Genomic DNA, 12,719 nt, shown 5'->3' with positions numbered 1-12,719 from the left:
CACTATTCATAAGCCAATGCTTCCGATTTTTCAGCCTTATTAAAATATTCCGGTCAGAAATCAGATTCTTCCAATTTTTAGTATCTTCATAGAAAAATCCCTAAAAGTCCTCAAATTGTGCTTTGTTTGAACAGAAACTCCCAAAAGAAAATACTCTTCCAGTCCTTACAATTTCTAGCTGACCCCAGTTTCTCGGGGAAAATATGAGGAATGAGGATTTCAAGTACAAATATGATACCAAAAGCATGCAAAGTGGCAATTATTGCTAAAAAAATCAGGACAGCAAAAAATTTGTGAGTTATATATGGTCACCTGTTGAAATGTTAAAAAAAGTCCCTGTGTTTTCCCTTTTTGTGTGACGTGTTTTTTTTTTATGTTGAATGTGCCATCACATGATAAACTACAGATTTTTCAAGTATGTGAATGTACCCATGCACCGTTTCTAGAATTACTTCCTCAAAATTCCTCTGAACCTTTGAAATTCAAATTTGGTGTAACACATTTTACTCTTTTTTTTTTTTTTACACATATTGACACTTTAACTGCTCATAGACCAATTCAATACTAAGGTATCAAATTGTTCATGACGATTTGTACTATCAAAAGATTTTTTCTCTTAGGGAAGTTTCTCAGTGTCAAAGTGGTCAAAATTCTGCTTATGTAATACTTGAAGGGCCCTTTTACCTGGACAGGTTTTTTACAAAATTGAAGATAGCCATCTTCCTTGAGTATTTATCATGATACTATGAAATTTTCTAAAATGTCATATTTTGAGAATAATTGATTTTTGCTTTAAATTTTTTCATTAGGCTTTGACAAAAAAAAGAAACAACTGTGGAGACAGACCACTCCAGTTTTAAACTTGCATGATAAATTAGATATTTTATCTGATTGTACTTTGCAACAACGAAGCAATTTTGCTCAAAATGATCATGATTCCTTGGTAAGTTTTTTATTTAGTTTTATTGGATAGATAGTATTACTTTTTTTTCATTTGGGTTTTTTTTTGTAGTTTTTAATGTTTGTCAAAGGTATATACGTAGTGGTCCCAAAACTTACTTTACTTAGGGGCTTCTGCAGCTAAAAAAAAAAATTAAGATTAGTGAAGGCAGTGTTTGTCAATATGTATCCAGACATGTAAGCTAATTTTTACCCCTCAAAATTTCTTTAAGTTGTGAAAACACTTCTAAATTGAAATTGCTTTAAAAAAATTTTAATTATTATTTTAATATTTAGGCATAAAAATAGCAATAAATGTCCTGTAGAAAAAGGCACAGATAGTGCAAGTGTTAGCCATTTAAATTCTCAGATTTAAGGGCAATAATTTTAAAAATAAAGGTTTGTCTTGTGGGATTGCAAAAAGTATACTATTTTAAAGGCACAGCTCTTTGTAAATTAAACACTAAATGTATACAGGGTCAATAACTCTATCAACCGTCCAATAATTACACACGTTGGCGTACGCAAAGGGGGGTTTTGGGGGTTCTAACTCCCCCCCCCCTTGAGCCAAGATTATAGTGTTATTTTGCAGGAGAAAATATAAACCCCCCTCAGAAGTAAAAAAATCTGTAAATCCCCCCCAGAAAATTCTGCATATGCCTATGATTACACATGCGATTCCTTCTGAAAAACTAATATAGGAATGTTTTTTACCGTTTTATGATTTATGGAGTTACAATGTTCTGAATGTTTGTGATGGTCAGTTTTGTAAAGGTCGGTTACGCATCAAATACCCAACGAAAGATTTTAGAAAAAGTCCTGTTAGAAAGCTCAGTTTGGCCTTCTTTCATGATTCGCACTTTGTTTCTTCATTTAGTGTCATCTTTATAACCTTGTTATTACATAATTTCTACCACTGTATTGGCAAATTTTTCACCAGATTTGTACAGTGTTAGCCAAATGAGATCCATTTGAAAAATTGTTTTCCCAAAATCAGTACTCATAAGCAAAGATACAGGGAGGGGGGAATATTGTCCCCCCAGCACCAAAGGTGGAACAGACTGATCTAATGTACAAGGCATGTTTTTTAAGTAAGTACTGTTTGAAATTCAGCCGCTGCATACTCTGCATTCCGCACACTCGCGCTGTGTACCTACATCTGTTGGCAAACCACAGACATCATTATGAAAGCATTCGACCATGTTTAAGTTTGTGAGTATTTAAAATGCCGCCGACTGTGAAATATGCGCTGTGATTCATTTTCTTAGTGCTAAAGGCATGAAAGTGGCTGAAATTCATCGTGAGATCAGTGAGTGAAGTGTATGGAGGAAACATAAGTGATGAAATAGTACGGAAATGGGTTAGAGCTTTAAAGATAGCCGCACAAATGTTCATGATGAGGAACAAAGTGGCGACCTTCTGTCATTACTGAAGATTTGGTGCAGAAAGTTGGCGAAAAATTGAGGGAGAACAGATGCTTTACAATTTCGTCATTATCTAATGAGTTTCCTCAAATTTCCAGAAGTGCTTTCTATGAAATTGTGACCGAACTCTTAAATTATCGAAAGTTGTGTGATCAAAAACTAAAGGTGTGGCATGTTGAGTAAGAGGATCGTTTTGCTTCATGACAATGTCCGCCCACAAGTGGCTAATTGAACCAAAGATCTCATTGCCTCATTTCGCTGGGAACAACTTGATCACCCTCCGTACAGTCCTGATGTACCACCCAGTGACTACCACATGTTCCTGCATTTGAAGAAGCATCTGGGTGGTCAGCACCATGACGACGATGATGAGTTCAACACAGCCATGTTGCAGTGATTGTCAAATCAGGGGGCAGTCTTCTATCAGGATGGGATTCAAGGGGAGGGGTGTGTGTGTGCGCGTGCGTGCCCCTTCCTGAACCAATACTGGTTTTCCGAATATATGGTATTCTCGTCAATCTACTTCACCAATTGCCTTTCAATAATAATTTCCAAAATTTTTGAGCTAGAGCTTGTCAAACTCACAAGACAATATGACACAGTTCCTCTACTACTCTTTTTGAATATCAGAACCACATTAGCAAGCTTCCAATTCCCTGGGCAGAGGTGGCTTAGGTGATGGTGTAAGGGTGCAGTAGGTTGCAAGGGGTGGCAGGGTAGACTTCAGTTAGACTGAAAATTTTTATAAAATTTCACACAGTAAAAATTCAAATGACATCAAGCTTTCTTGCCATAACTTTTAAATCAAAGATATTGAGAAAACTTAATGAAATAGACGGTGCCTGGGACTGTGATACCAGAAACAAGAGCGTAATATATCGGGCGGCTCGAGACAGAATCTCCATCCATACTGAACCTATTTTTTCTCTTCCGGTCTATCCCCTCCCCATGGCCCTGACACCCTGCATCAGGGCCCCTAGGCTGGGATCTTTAGCGGGCCTTCAAACCAGATTTTTCATGAGACCCCCTTCTACAGTTACTTTACAGTGTGAAAAAACAGAAATGATAAGGATAGTTTCAAGATCGTGGGCTGGAGCCCCACTCTTGGGGGGGGGGGCATTCCCCTCTCTAACAACTTATCCAAATAACTCCTAACAAAAAAAAAAAACCTTTTTACCTTTTTTCTCAATTTATATTTCTTCCTTTCATCTCGGATTTGGCACCCCTCCAGAGCAGACAGAAATCATTTTCTTTTTCGCCCATCCACAATGGATTTAGCACCTTGCTTGAGCATCACCTTGTGCAGCCGCAATGGGTCACATGGCCCAAGAGCCACTTCTGTACTCTATCACAAGAGGGCAAGTGTGCCCTCTTGTGTGTTTTGGTTCCCTCTGAACCAGCATTTTTGTTCAAAATGGTGAAATGAAGGTGAAGGAAAAATTTGGCTTCTTACTTGTCTGGTCCGTGGAACACCAGAAACACACCTTTGAAATAAAATTCTTAATAAAAATCACCTATTTATGCATCATCTTTACAAGATAAGTTTAATGTTATGATGGCTCAATAAATACTGTTTTGAGGATTAAGTGTAATCTTGCAAAAAGGGCAGTCTTTATCAGATGCAGGGCCCAGTGCGAAAGTAATTTTTGTGCTGAAACAAAAAAGGCTTTCGTGGCCATCATGTAAATTAGAATTTAGCTTAAAAGTTTTCGGGTTTTTGTCCGATGTGAAGTACAGTTTTCGTCTTTCAACTGTACTTTGCGTCGGCCAAAAAACCCGAAATCTTTTTAAGTTAAATTCTAATTTTGGTGCTCCTTAGCCCTTATTTTTTGAATTTTCGGTTCCCCTCTATCACAGAATATTCTCCCAATATAAAATTTGGGGCTGAAGTCGTCCCTGAAATTATCCAGATGCCTCTGACCCTGCTATTATTTTTGCACTGGGCTTCACGTCTGGTAAGGGCGGTCCTGCAAAAAGTCATTGAAAGTGCTACACATGCCTACATTGCTCTCTATCCTAGATCCTTCTATTGAGAGGGAGCCAACAGGTCCCTTACATCCATTGTTGGCATGCTTGAAAAATGATTTTGGGTCAGAGCACCAATGTTATTCGCCAGCTTAGAGATTCAACTTTCTTTTTACTTTCCCTGACCACCCTCTTCAATGCTCTTCTTTTTTTCAGTAAATGTTGACAGGTCACCTGTTCCACTTTTATACTTTCTGAATGACCTTCTCTTTTCAAGATAAAAATTATCTGTGAACCAGAGGGAGGTGCTATGAACAAATGCTTTTTACGAACAAATCATATAAAATCATGCAAAACAGAGGAGAATTTTGTTCTGAATTCCTCCCACTGACTTACCACACCCACATTGGTACCAATTGATCTTTGAAAATTAACCCCAATCCTTCCCTCAAAAGTTTGAAGTTGTTGGTTCTTTGAAAACAAGGAACTATTCTTTTATTGTTTGGTTTATCCGCGAAGAAGTTATAAAAGAAATTAATAACCCAATGATCACTAGAAGGAAAGTTGTCTCCAACCTAAAAATGTTTAACAAGATCCTAGGAACTAGTGAGAATCGAATCCAAAATAGAAGTATTCCTAGTAGCTTCATATAACTGTTGATATAAGAAATTATCAAGTATCAACTTAAGAAAATCTCTCATATTGATCCCTAGCTGATAGGTTCTCCCAATCGATACTCAGGTAATTGAATTGCCCGAGATTCTCTAATGGCTACAAGGTCTAGGCCTTCCACAGCTATCATAGTTTCTGAATAATCTTTCTTATTACCCAAACTCCTGACATTTATTAGCGCACATTTTAATTTGCCCTGTGATTTAGTGTCAATCGAGAAGCTATCCAAGTCAAAATTGGGTAGTTCCACTTCTACACTATTATTATTATTATTATCATTATTTAATCCACATTCCTGTTTATCTGGGAGTAAAAACACCTGACTTAAGACTATTGTAAACCTCCTATACCCCACCTATTAAGGTGAATCCCATTCCAACAAAGTCACCTATCAGTGGAACCAGGAAGCTCTAAAAACGTAACCCCAAGTGTAGAGCAAATGTCCTTCAGGACCAAGTGGAAATGTTGGATCCTACTCGTAAATGCCCTACTACCCCTTGGAATCACTGCCACATCTGAACCTTCCTCCCAAGTGGATGATAGTAAGTCCCGGTATTGAGACAGAGACTTACTAATATTCACTTCTTTGTGATTTGTTCCCACCTACGTGATTATCTGTTGAGGGACCTTTTGCCTATTAAGAACATTTTAAACATCGCTTATATTCTTCCCCCCCCCCAGAAGACAGCAGCACCAAAAATGCTGGAAGTCCCTATAAACCCTGTTCCCCAGTTCCCTAACCTAACCATAGAATTTTGATGGAGATTAATTCTTTGTAAATAGGTGACTGTTATTCCTGGGGTCTCCAAAATTCTAACTCTCTCCTGTAACACTTCGACCTGGAGCTCAAACTTTACCCCCTCCAAACAACTCTTACACTCAAAACTATCAGCCACTATCCCCCCCCCAGACTAGGGAAATATTCCATCATAACCCCTACACAACACTAATTGAGGTCAAGACATACTAAAAATAATGCTAAATCTAGATAGGAAACAATACAACTTTGGCTTATTTAAGCGAAGCGTCATTTAATGATCAGGAATAACATCAATACAAGTACAGACGTAGAATGCCAACAATCAATTTATTAGGTTAATCTCAACACTAAACATTGGTACAAAAAGGTTAAGAACAACCAAACATAATCAGATAAAAAATCAAACGAAGTTGAAATCTACTAAAAGCAACATATGCTGTACAGTATGCTATTTATATTTGTTTTGGGCATGGTCACACTACACATATGAACATTTAATTACAATTAACATGCACAACCATTGCGAAAAATATATATGTAAAACATAGTTAATATTGCAACAGTTTCAGCAACAAGTACTCCTCCTGAGGGGAGGGGGGCATTCCAGCGTCAAAGGTGGAGTCGACTGATCTAATGTATATGTGTATATATGAATTGACATCATCGTGCTCCCCAGCCAATAACGACAGTGACCCCCCAGACTTCCAAATCTATCTTCTTCTATGACAACAGGGCGAGAACAATGGCCATATCATGTCGTATAGTGGTCAACCGGACCAGTAGATTCTTCACATAAAGAAACTAGAACACTTGATTTTTCATCCACAGAAGCAGGAGCACTTGGCAGGAATGCTGGCTTGAGGTGGTCTATGGATACTATGTCCTTTTTCCTGTTGAGATCGAGAATGAAGAATTTTTCATCTTTTTGGCACACACGTGTGGGCCCATGTATGTCTGCTGAAGTGGACGGCACACAGCTTTTCGCACAAAGACATGATCTGCTTCAGCAAGTTCTTTCTAGACAAATATATTTATATATATAAATCCCTTGATGAATGCCTGGATGCTGGAACAGGTCTGAGATTGCAGATTATGTTTCGCAAGATCTCCAAGAAGTTGGTTTGCTGAGGCAGGTCAGTGAGAGAATTCCGGAAGAATTTGAAAGGCAAGAAAAACATTCTGTTGCATACCATTTCGACTGGTGAGGTGTGCATGTCTGTCTTCACTCTGGCACGAATACCCATGAGGGGATGGTAGGAAGCAGTTCACTACATTTTTCTCCACTATGGCGCATGAATGACTGTCTTCAACTGTTGGTGAAAATGTTCAACCATACCATTGGCCTTTAGATTGTAGGAGGTTGTCCTGGTAGCCAGAGCCATCTTAAGAGCATAATGGGCCCCCACGCCAAGTGATTTTTTTGAAGCTCTACCTGGAAAATTCTCAAATGTAACTAGTTTTCATTTTTCTGAGGCCCCTCGTTTCTTTAGGCCCTGGGCCGTGCCCAGGTGGTCCCATGTGTTAAGATGGCACTGCTGGTAGCAAATGTTCCCAGAAACTTGCGCCCCATAATGGGTTACCTAGCCATTGTAGAAGGTACTGGCAATAATGTCAGCAGATTGACCTTTCATTAGAAATGCATCAGGCCATCGACTAAAACAATCAATGATAGTTAAAATATACCTCCCTCATAGTTAGAAAAAAGTGGTGGTACATGGCAGCACACTACACATAACAAGCATTACACAGAAACAAACTTCACGTCAGGTTTCACTACACATACACGCACGTTCCAACATGCACCAATTCGTTACAGGTTCCGCAGAGGAATATGGACGAGGTACATGTATGGTTTAGTAGTAGTAGTTAAAATATATCTATTGTCATTGAAAGGTGGCAAAGGACCGACCACATCTAGATGTACATGGAGAAATCTAGCAAGAGGCAAAGTATACTCACCGAGAGAAGATTTCACATCTCTCTGCACCTTAGATTTTTGACAAATAGTGCATGTTATGTTTTGTACCATAGTCTGCAGTCCTTTTCCAATTCTCTTTCCAGATGAGCTACTGATATAGAAGGTCGATAATGGCTTTGATCCCTGTATGAAACAATCTATGCACAGCATTAAAAATTTGAGGTCTGAAGCCTCGTGGCCAGGGATGGGCTTAAGTATTTTGTGGCCCGGTGCAAAAACAGCTTTACAGCTCTGTAAAATTATTTTCTCCAATTTTCCAGTGTCCTCGGAACTCTGGGGCAGGGCTACATTAGTACCTGAGAACGACTGTCAAACTATACACTGTGTTTACTGTAAAAAAAAGCCACTTGGCAATATATTTGGTCCCATTGCCCAGCGATAAAAATTGTGAATTCACACTCGGACACTTGAAATTTGACAACTACTACTTTGTGACCATGCCACCGCCACCCCCCCCCCCACAAAAAAAGAGGCAGGTATGACAGGACTTCAGCCCAGGGGCCTGGAATGATTTTTATTCATTTTGTTTCTTCACCTTGTAATTCACTATAAAGGGGCCCGTGAAAAATATTTGTCCTGGCGCCCGCTAAGGATTACAGCCTAGGGAACCTGCTGCAAAATGGGGAGGCGGTATGCTGCAAATGGGGTTTTTGTATCATAGTTACGGGACCCTCCCCTCTACCTCAAAGAACACTATACATAAGGGCCTCCCCAAAAAAAAATATTTTTCCTGTGCCCCAACTTATAAGATACAGGGGCCTGGGTTGGCAGGTCGGTCAAAACACTTGATCTGTGGGTTTCCTGTATTGCAGGGTCGCAACTAGATGCCTGGTCAGTTGAGGCAAGCACGCATTTTGGCTCCCTCCCTCGTAATGTTGAAGGAAGGGTTTAAGGATGAAAATTGCCCTCCCGCTGGTTTCGGCCCTGCTGTCTTTGACAGAAGCTATTGCTTTGTTAAGGAGTGAAAATGTAACTCAATGTAAGCAAAGTATTTTTGTTCCATTTTGCGGCTCTTATATCCTCAGATTCAAGGCATTCGTTTACGATGTTTGCTTGGTGAGGATGGCGTTGTCATCCATAAACACAAATTCTGCACCCATGGCACCCCTAAACAAACGTACATGTTGTTCCAGAATGATGCCCCGATAAATTTGGGCTTTCGTGGTTCCGATTTGAACATGCAGATCTGTTCTGAAACCCAGTATAATTCCACCCCAAACGAGCAATGCTGCACCACCGTAACGGTGTCGTTCAATGATGTTGTCTTGGTGTTAACGAGTACCTGGTGTTCTCCATATGAAAGTCTGACATGAATCAGATTGCAAGCTAAACCTGGACTCGTCGAAAAACATTACACAAGCCCACTGTGACGATGTCCACATTGCATGTTCTCTACTCCAGGCTAATCGCTGCCGACAGTGAGTTGCCGTGAGCGGAATACATCTGACAGGCCTGCGAGCATATAGACCAATATCTCTCAAACGTCTGTACATGGTTTATCTTATCCAATACTTGCTTTTGCCTCCTTTTTAGGATTTCTAGGAAATGGGAAATTGTAGTGTTCGTGGAACAGATTCATTGCTCGCACACTGCTACAGCTTTATTTGGGTGGTTTTTTTCTAGAGTTTTGCACAGATTCCCACATTTTACACATCTCTCTAATCTCATTTAATGTGAGAGGGACGTCTCCTTACTTCTCTATTCTTCAGATGAATGAGATACCATCCATAAACTCTTACTGGTGCATGAACAAGAGATCCATCACTTCATCTATTGTCCACTCCTAGACATTTTTCACCACTAGGTCTTGAATGCCATCCTCATGCACCCCAAGTCCATGGTCTTCCCCAATCACACAATCTCTTCAACAAGTGGCTCCTGTTCATGAGCTAGCCTTTCAAAGTCGCCGTTCAATAATTTAAATCAGCCCAGTTTTCCCCAAGCAGAATTTGAAAAAAAACAAACTTCAAGTGCACGTACATATGGCTACAATGCTACATCTAGTTTTGTTACGTAAAAATTTATTTTTATGGTTAAAATTTTCCGGGTGAAGTGAAGACTTTAGGGGAGAATATTATCCGCAATTCCATAACAAATGTGTGGGCGGAAGCAAAAAATCATCAGCTCACTTGTGATATGCAACGTATGTCTTTATCTGCCAATGAACAAAACAGGTTCGAACAACTATTTAATTCTATTATTACAAATTAAAACATTAGTTAAGACATCAATTCAAGGGCAAACCCTTCACTAGTAGGAAAATTGCAAAGTATACTTATGGTGAAGCAACTAGGGCGGAAGTGACACTCAGCTATGGTCTTCAAGAAACGATGCTCAACCACAGGTGTCAGTAGAATCACACTGAGAGTTCGGCGACGAACCCAAGGCGTCGATGAGGCGGTGGAATCGGATCACGGACGTCGACAGAACCACACTTGGTCTTCACTGATCAAGCAGTAGAAGTCAGATGACGGATATCGTGACGAACCTAGGGCGTTGATGAGGCGATATTAGATCACGAACACCGGTAGAACCACACAAGGTATTCAGCGATCAAGTGATGGAGTCCAGTTAACAGATATCTCGACGAACCCAGGGCGTTGACGAAGGGGCGTCATTAGATCCCGGACATCGCACGCTACACAGGGATTTCGGCGTTCAAGCGGTAGAGTCCGATAGTGGACGTCGTGACGAAAGGGTAGCATCAGATTGCAGCGTCATACGAGGAAACTATCAGATCACTGCTATTGACCATGCCAACCAACGCCAGATCACAGTCGGCAAGATCTACGAAGGCATTAAGATCGAGAACGGACACCAGCAGACATCCCTGAGCGACATTCTTGGAGAGCAACTGACGGGAACATCGGACCAGCCGAGTTGTTCGGATGATTAGCGATTCTAGCGCTACATGAGACTGAAGGCCGATTTGAAGCACGGACGTGATTATATATAGCTCTCAAATCACTAAGCATGCAAATGAGGAGTAACGCACAACTAGTAACGCGAAAACAAAGAGAATGAAGAAAATCACAAATGAACACAGACATTGTGCAACTTTGATCAAAGCAAAAACATTCTGAACAGGTAGGGGCCTCAGAAAAATCCCTTTGATGCTCGCAAGACGGTCTTGCATAAATCACCAATGTGTTGTGAGCAATAAAAAACAACGCCTGGAATTCTGCTTTAAAAAGCGATGAGTATATATATATATATATAGGGCATTTGTATTATTTTATTTCAGAAATATTCAACAGATTATTGCAGTGATCCTCAAAGTGTATATGGCGCTCATGGCTCCTAGGTTCATCACCAACTATTTTTTGAGGGGCGTCACAACACGTTAGTGTATTGATACATGCCCCTTCAGTTCTTTAAAGTGATTCTTTTTTAAATTATTCTAGGGAACTGCGGATAAACGATGACAAAGTCAAGGGAGTCACGGGTACCAAAAGTTTAAGAAACAATGAATTAATTGGAAGGAGATATACATGTCACATGAGTAAACAAACACACCAATCATAACTTTTTCCAGGGAATAATTTCTCCTATTCAGCACACCGCTGTATATGCATAATGATGAGAAAAACAGTGATCCAAAGAAAAGAGAAACTACACTATGAAAAAAAAAGAATGATTCTGAGAAAGTCTCATTTTCAATACAAAATTATGCATTATCAACGTAGAATATAGTATAATATATTGCCGTGCAATATAGATGACTGTAATTTCCTATATGATGACTGTAATTTCTGAATGAAGTGTATTGATTGAATATTTGTACCATTTGTAGGCCTGTTGCTCTCTGTGGTTAGACTTTTTGATGGGCAGATCAGCTCGTATTAACGCTTCGAAGTTGGGAACCAAAGAAAACTTATTTCAGCCAACCACTATGCTGATACCATAAGCATTTCACAAAAAATGCATTAGTCCTTGCCAGTGGTCTGAAAACTGATGAGTGTGTCTGTTTCGGCAGCGGCTGATGCACATCATGCTACGTCAACAGTAGTTTATTTGTAGTTAATAGCAAATATCAGGATTTTGATTTCTGGTCTTCATACTGTACGCAGAGAATGGTTCTAAAATTAACACTTATGGCATCAAACATTTGGAATTGGACTTAGGATTACGTCAACAATTTCCACTGGGATTTATTATTGCTGACGAGCCATTTTGAGCCATTTTGACTTTGACCCAAGATTAGATCTTTTATTTCACCCACCTTTAAGAATAAGTCTTCCAGAACCCCTTTTGTGTTTTTTCTTGGGTTTTCTATGGCTCTAAAGCTCAGAGCTGTTTTCTACCTTTTCCTAGTCTTTGACACTGCCCAATACATAAGCTAATAGCTATTGCCAAGCCACCTACATGTAACGTGGCATTTCTAGGCACTCTAAATCTAGCCAATTCTCTTATACATAAAGTGGTATTTCTAGGAGCTCAAGCTCTACCTAAAGCACCCAAAGAAAAGGGGATACATCTTGGAGCTTAAATTCTACCCATTACTTCATAAGTTCAGTGGTCTCTCCACAATAGGCACATAATTTCTTCAGCAAGTGCCTTAATCAAAGCTCTCTGTAACCTTTCACAACAGAATGAGCATTTGGTGAACGCCATATCCTCAGAACTGGGACACCTATAGAAGGTAATTCTAGGAGCTCTACCAATAGCAGGCAAAAAAAAATTACAACAAGAAGCGGGCAAGATTATGATAAAGGCGGGAACAGGAGATGCTCTGAACATGCTTTCATTTCAAGAGCTTGAGAGCAATTTTCAAAAATGATAATAAAAACCTCCACTTTTTCTCTTTATTCTTCTTTCAAATGAATAGTGCAAACGCAATCACTGTGAAATTACAAGAGGTGCATGCATATATAAATAAAGATTTTTTTCTTTTTTTGTTTGTTCTCACTCATCATTTTAGTTAATTTCATTTCAGAAAATGAAAAAAAAATTATCAAACTATTTGGAGTTCAAAGATCAT

At 39.5% G+C, this 12,719-nt stretch overlaps 1 protein-coding gene across 3 annotated transcripts in view; it reads left to right on the top strand.

Annotated features, from left to right (window-relative positions):
• Positions 1-12,719, top strand: part of LOC149072966 (spermatogenesis-associated protein 7 homolog) — a 49,935-nt gene that overhangs the window by 24,814 nt on the left and 12,402 nt on the right. For all 3 annotated transcript variants that reach the window (XM_089246098.1, XM_089246097.1, XM_089246099.1), the window contains one exon: positions 810-943. In XM_089246098.1, the coding sequence (XP_089102224.1) occupies positions 810-943 (134 nt within the window). The remainder of the gene's footprint in view (positions 1-809; positions 944-12,719) is intronic.

The sequence above is a fragment of the Pholcus phalangioides genome, unplaced genomic scaffold, assembly GCF_987345545.1.
Source record: "Pholcus phalangioides strain wild (caught in Gottingen) unplaced genomic scaffold, Ppha-v1.0 ptg000017l_1, whole genome shotgun sequence".
Classification (NCBI taxonomy): Eukaryota; Metazoa; Arthropoda; class Arachnida; order Araneae; family Pholcidae; genus Pholcus; species Pholcus phalangioides.
The sequence above is the reverse complement of the archived record's forward strand: the minus strand, read 5'-3'. Positions and strand labels throughout refer to the sequence as shown.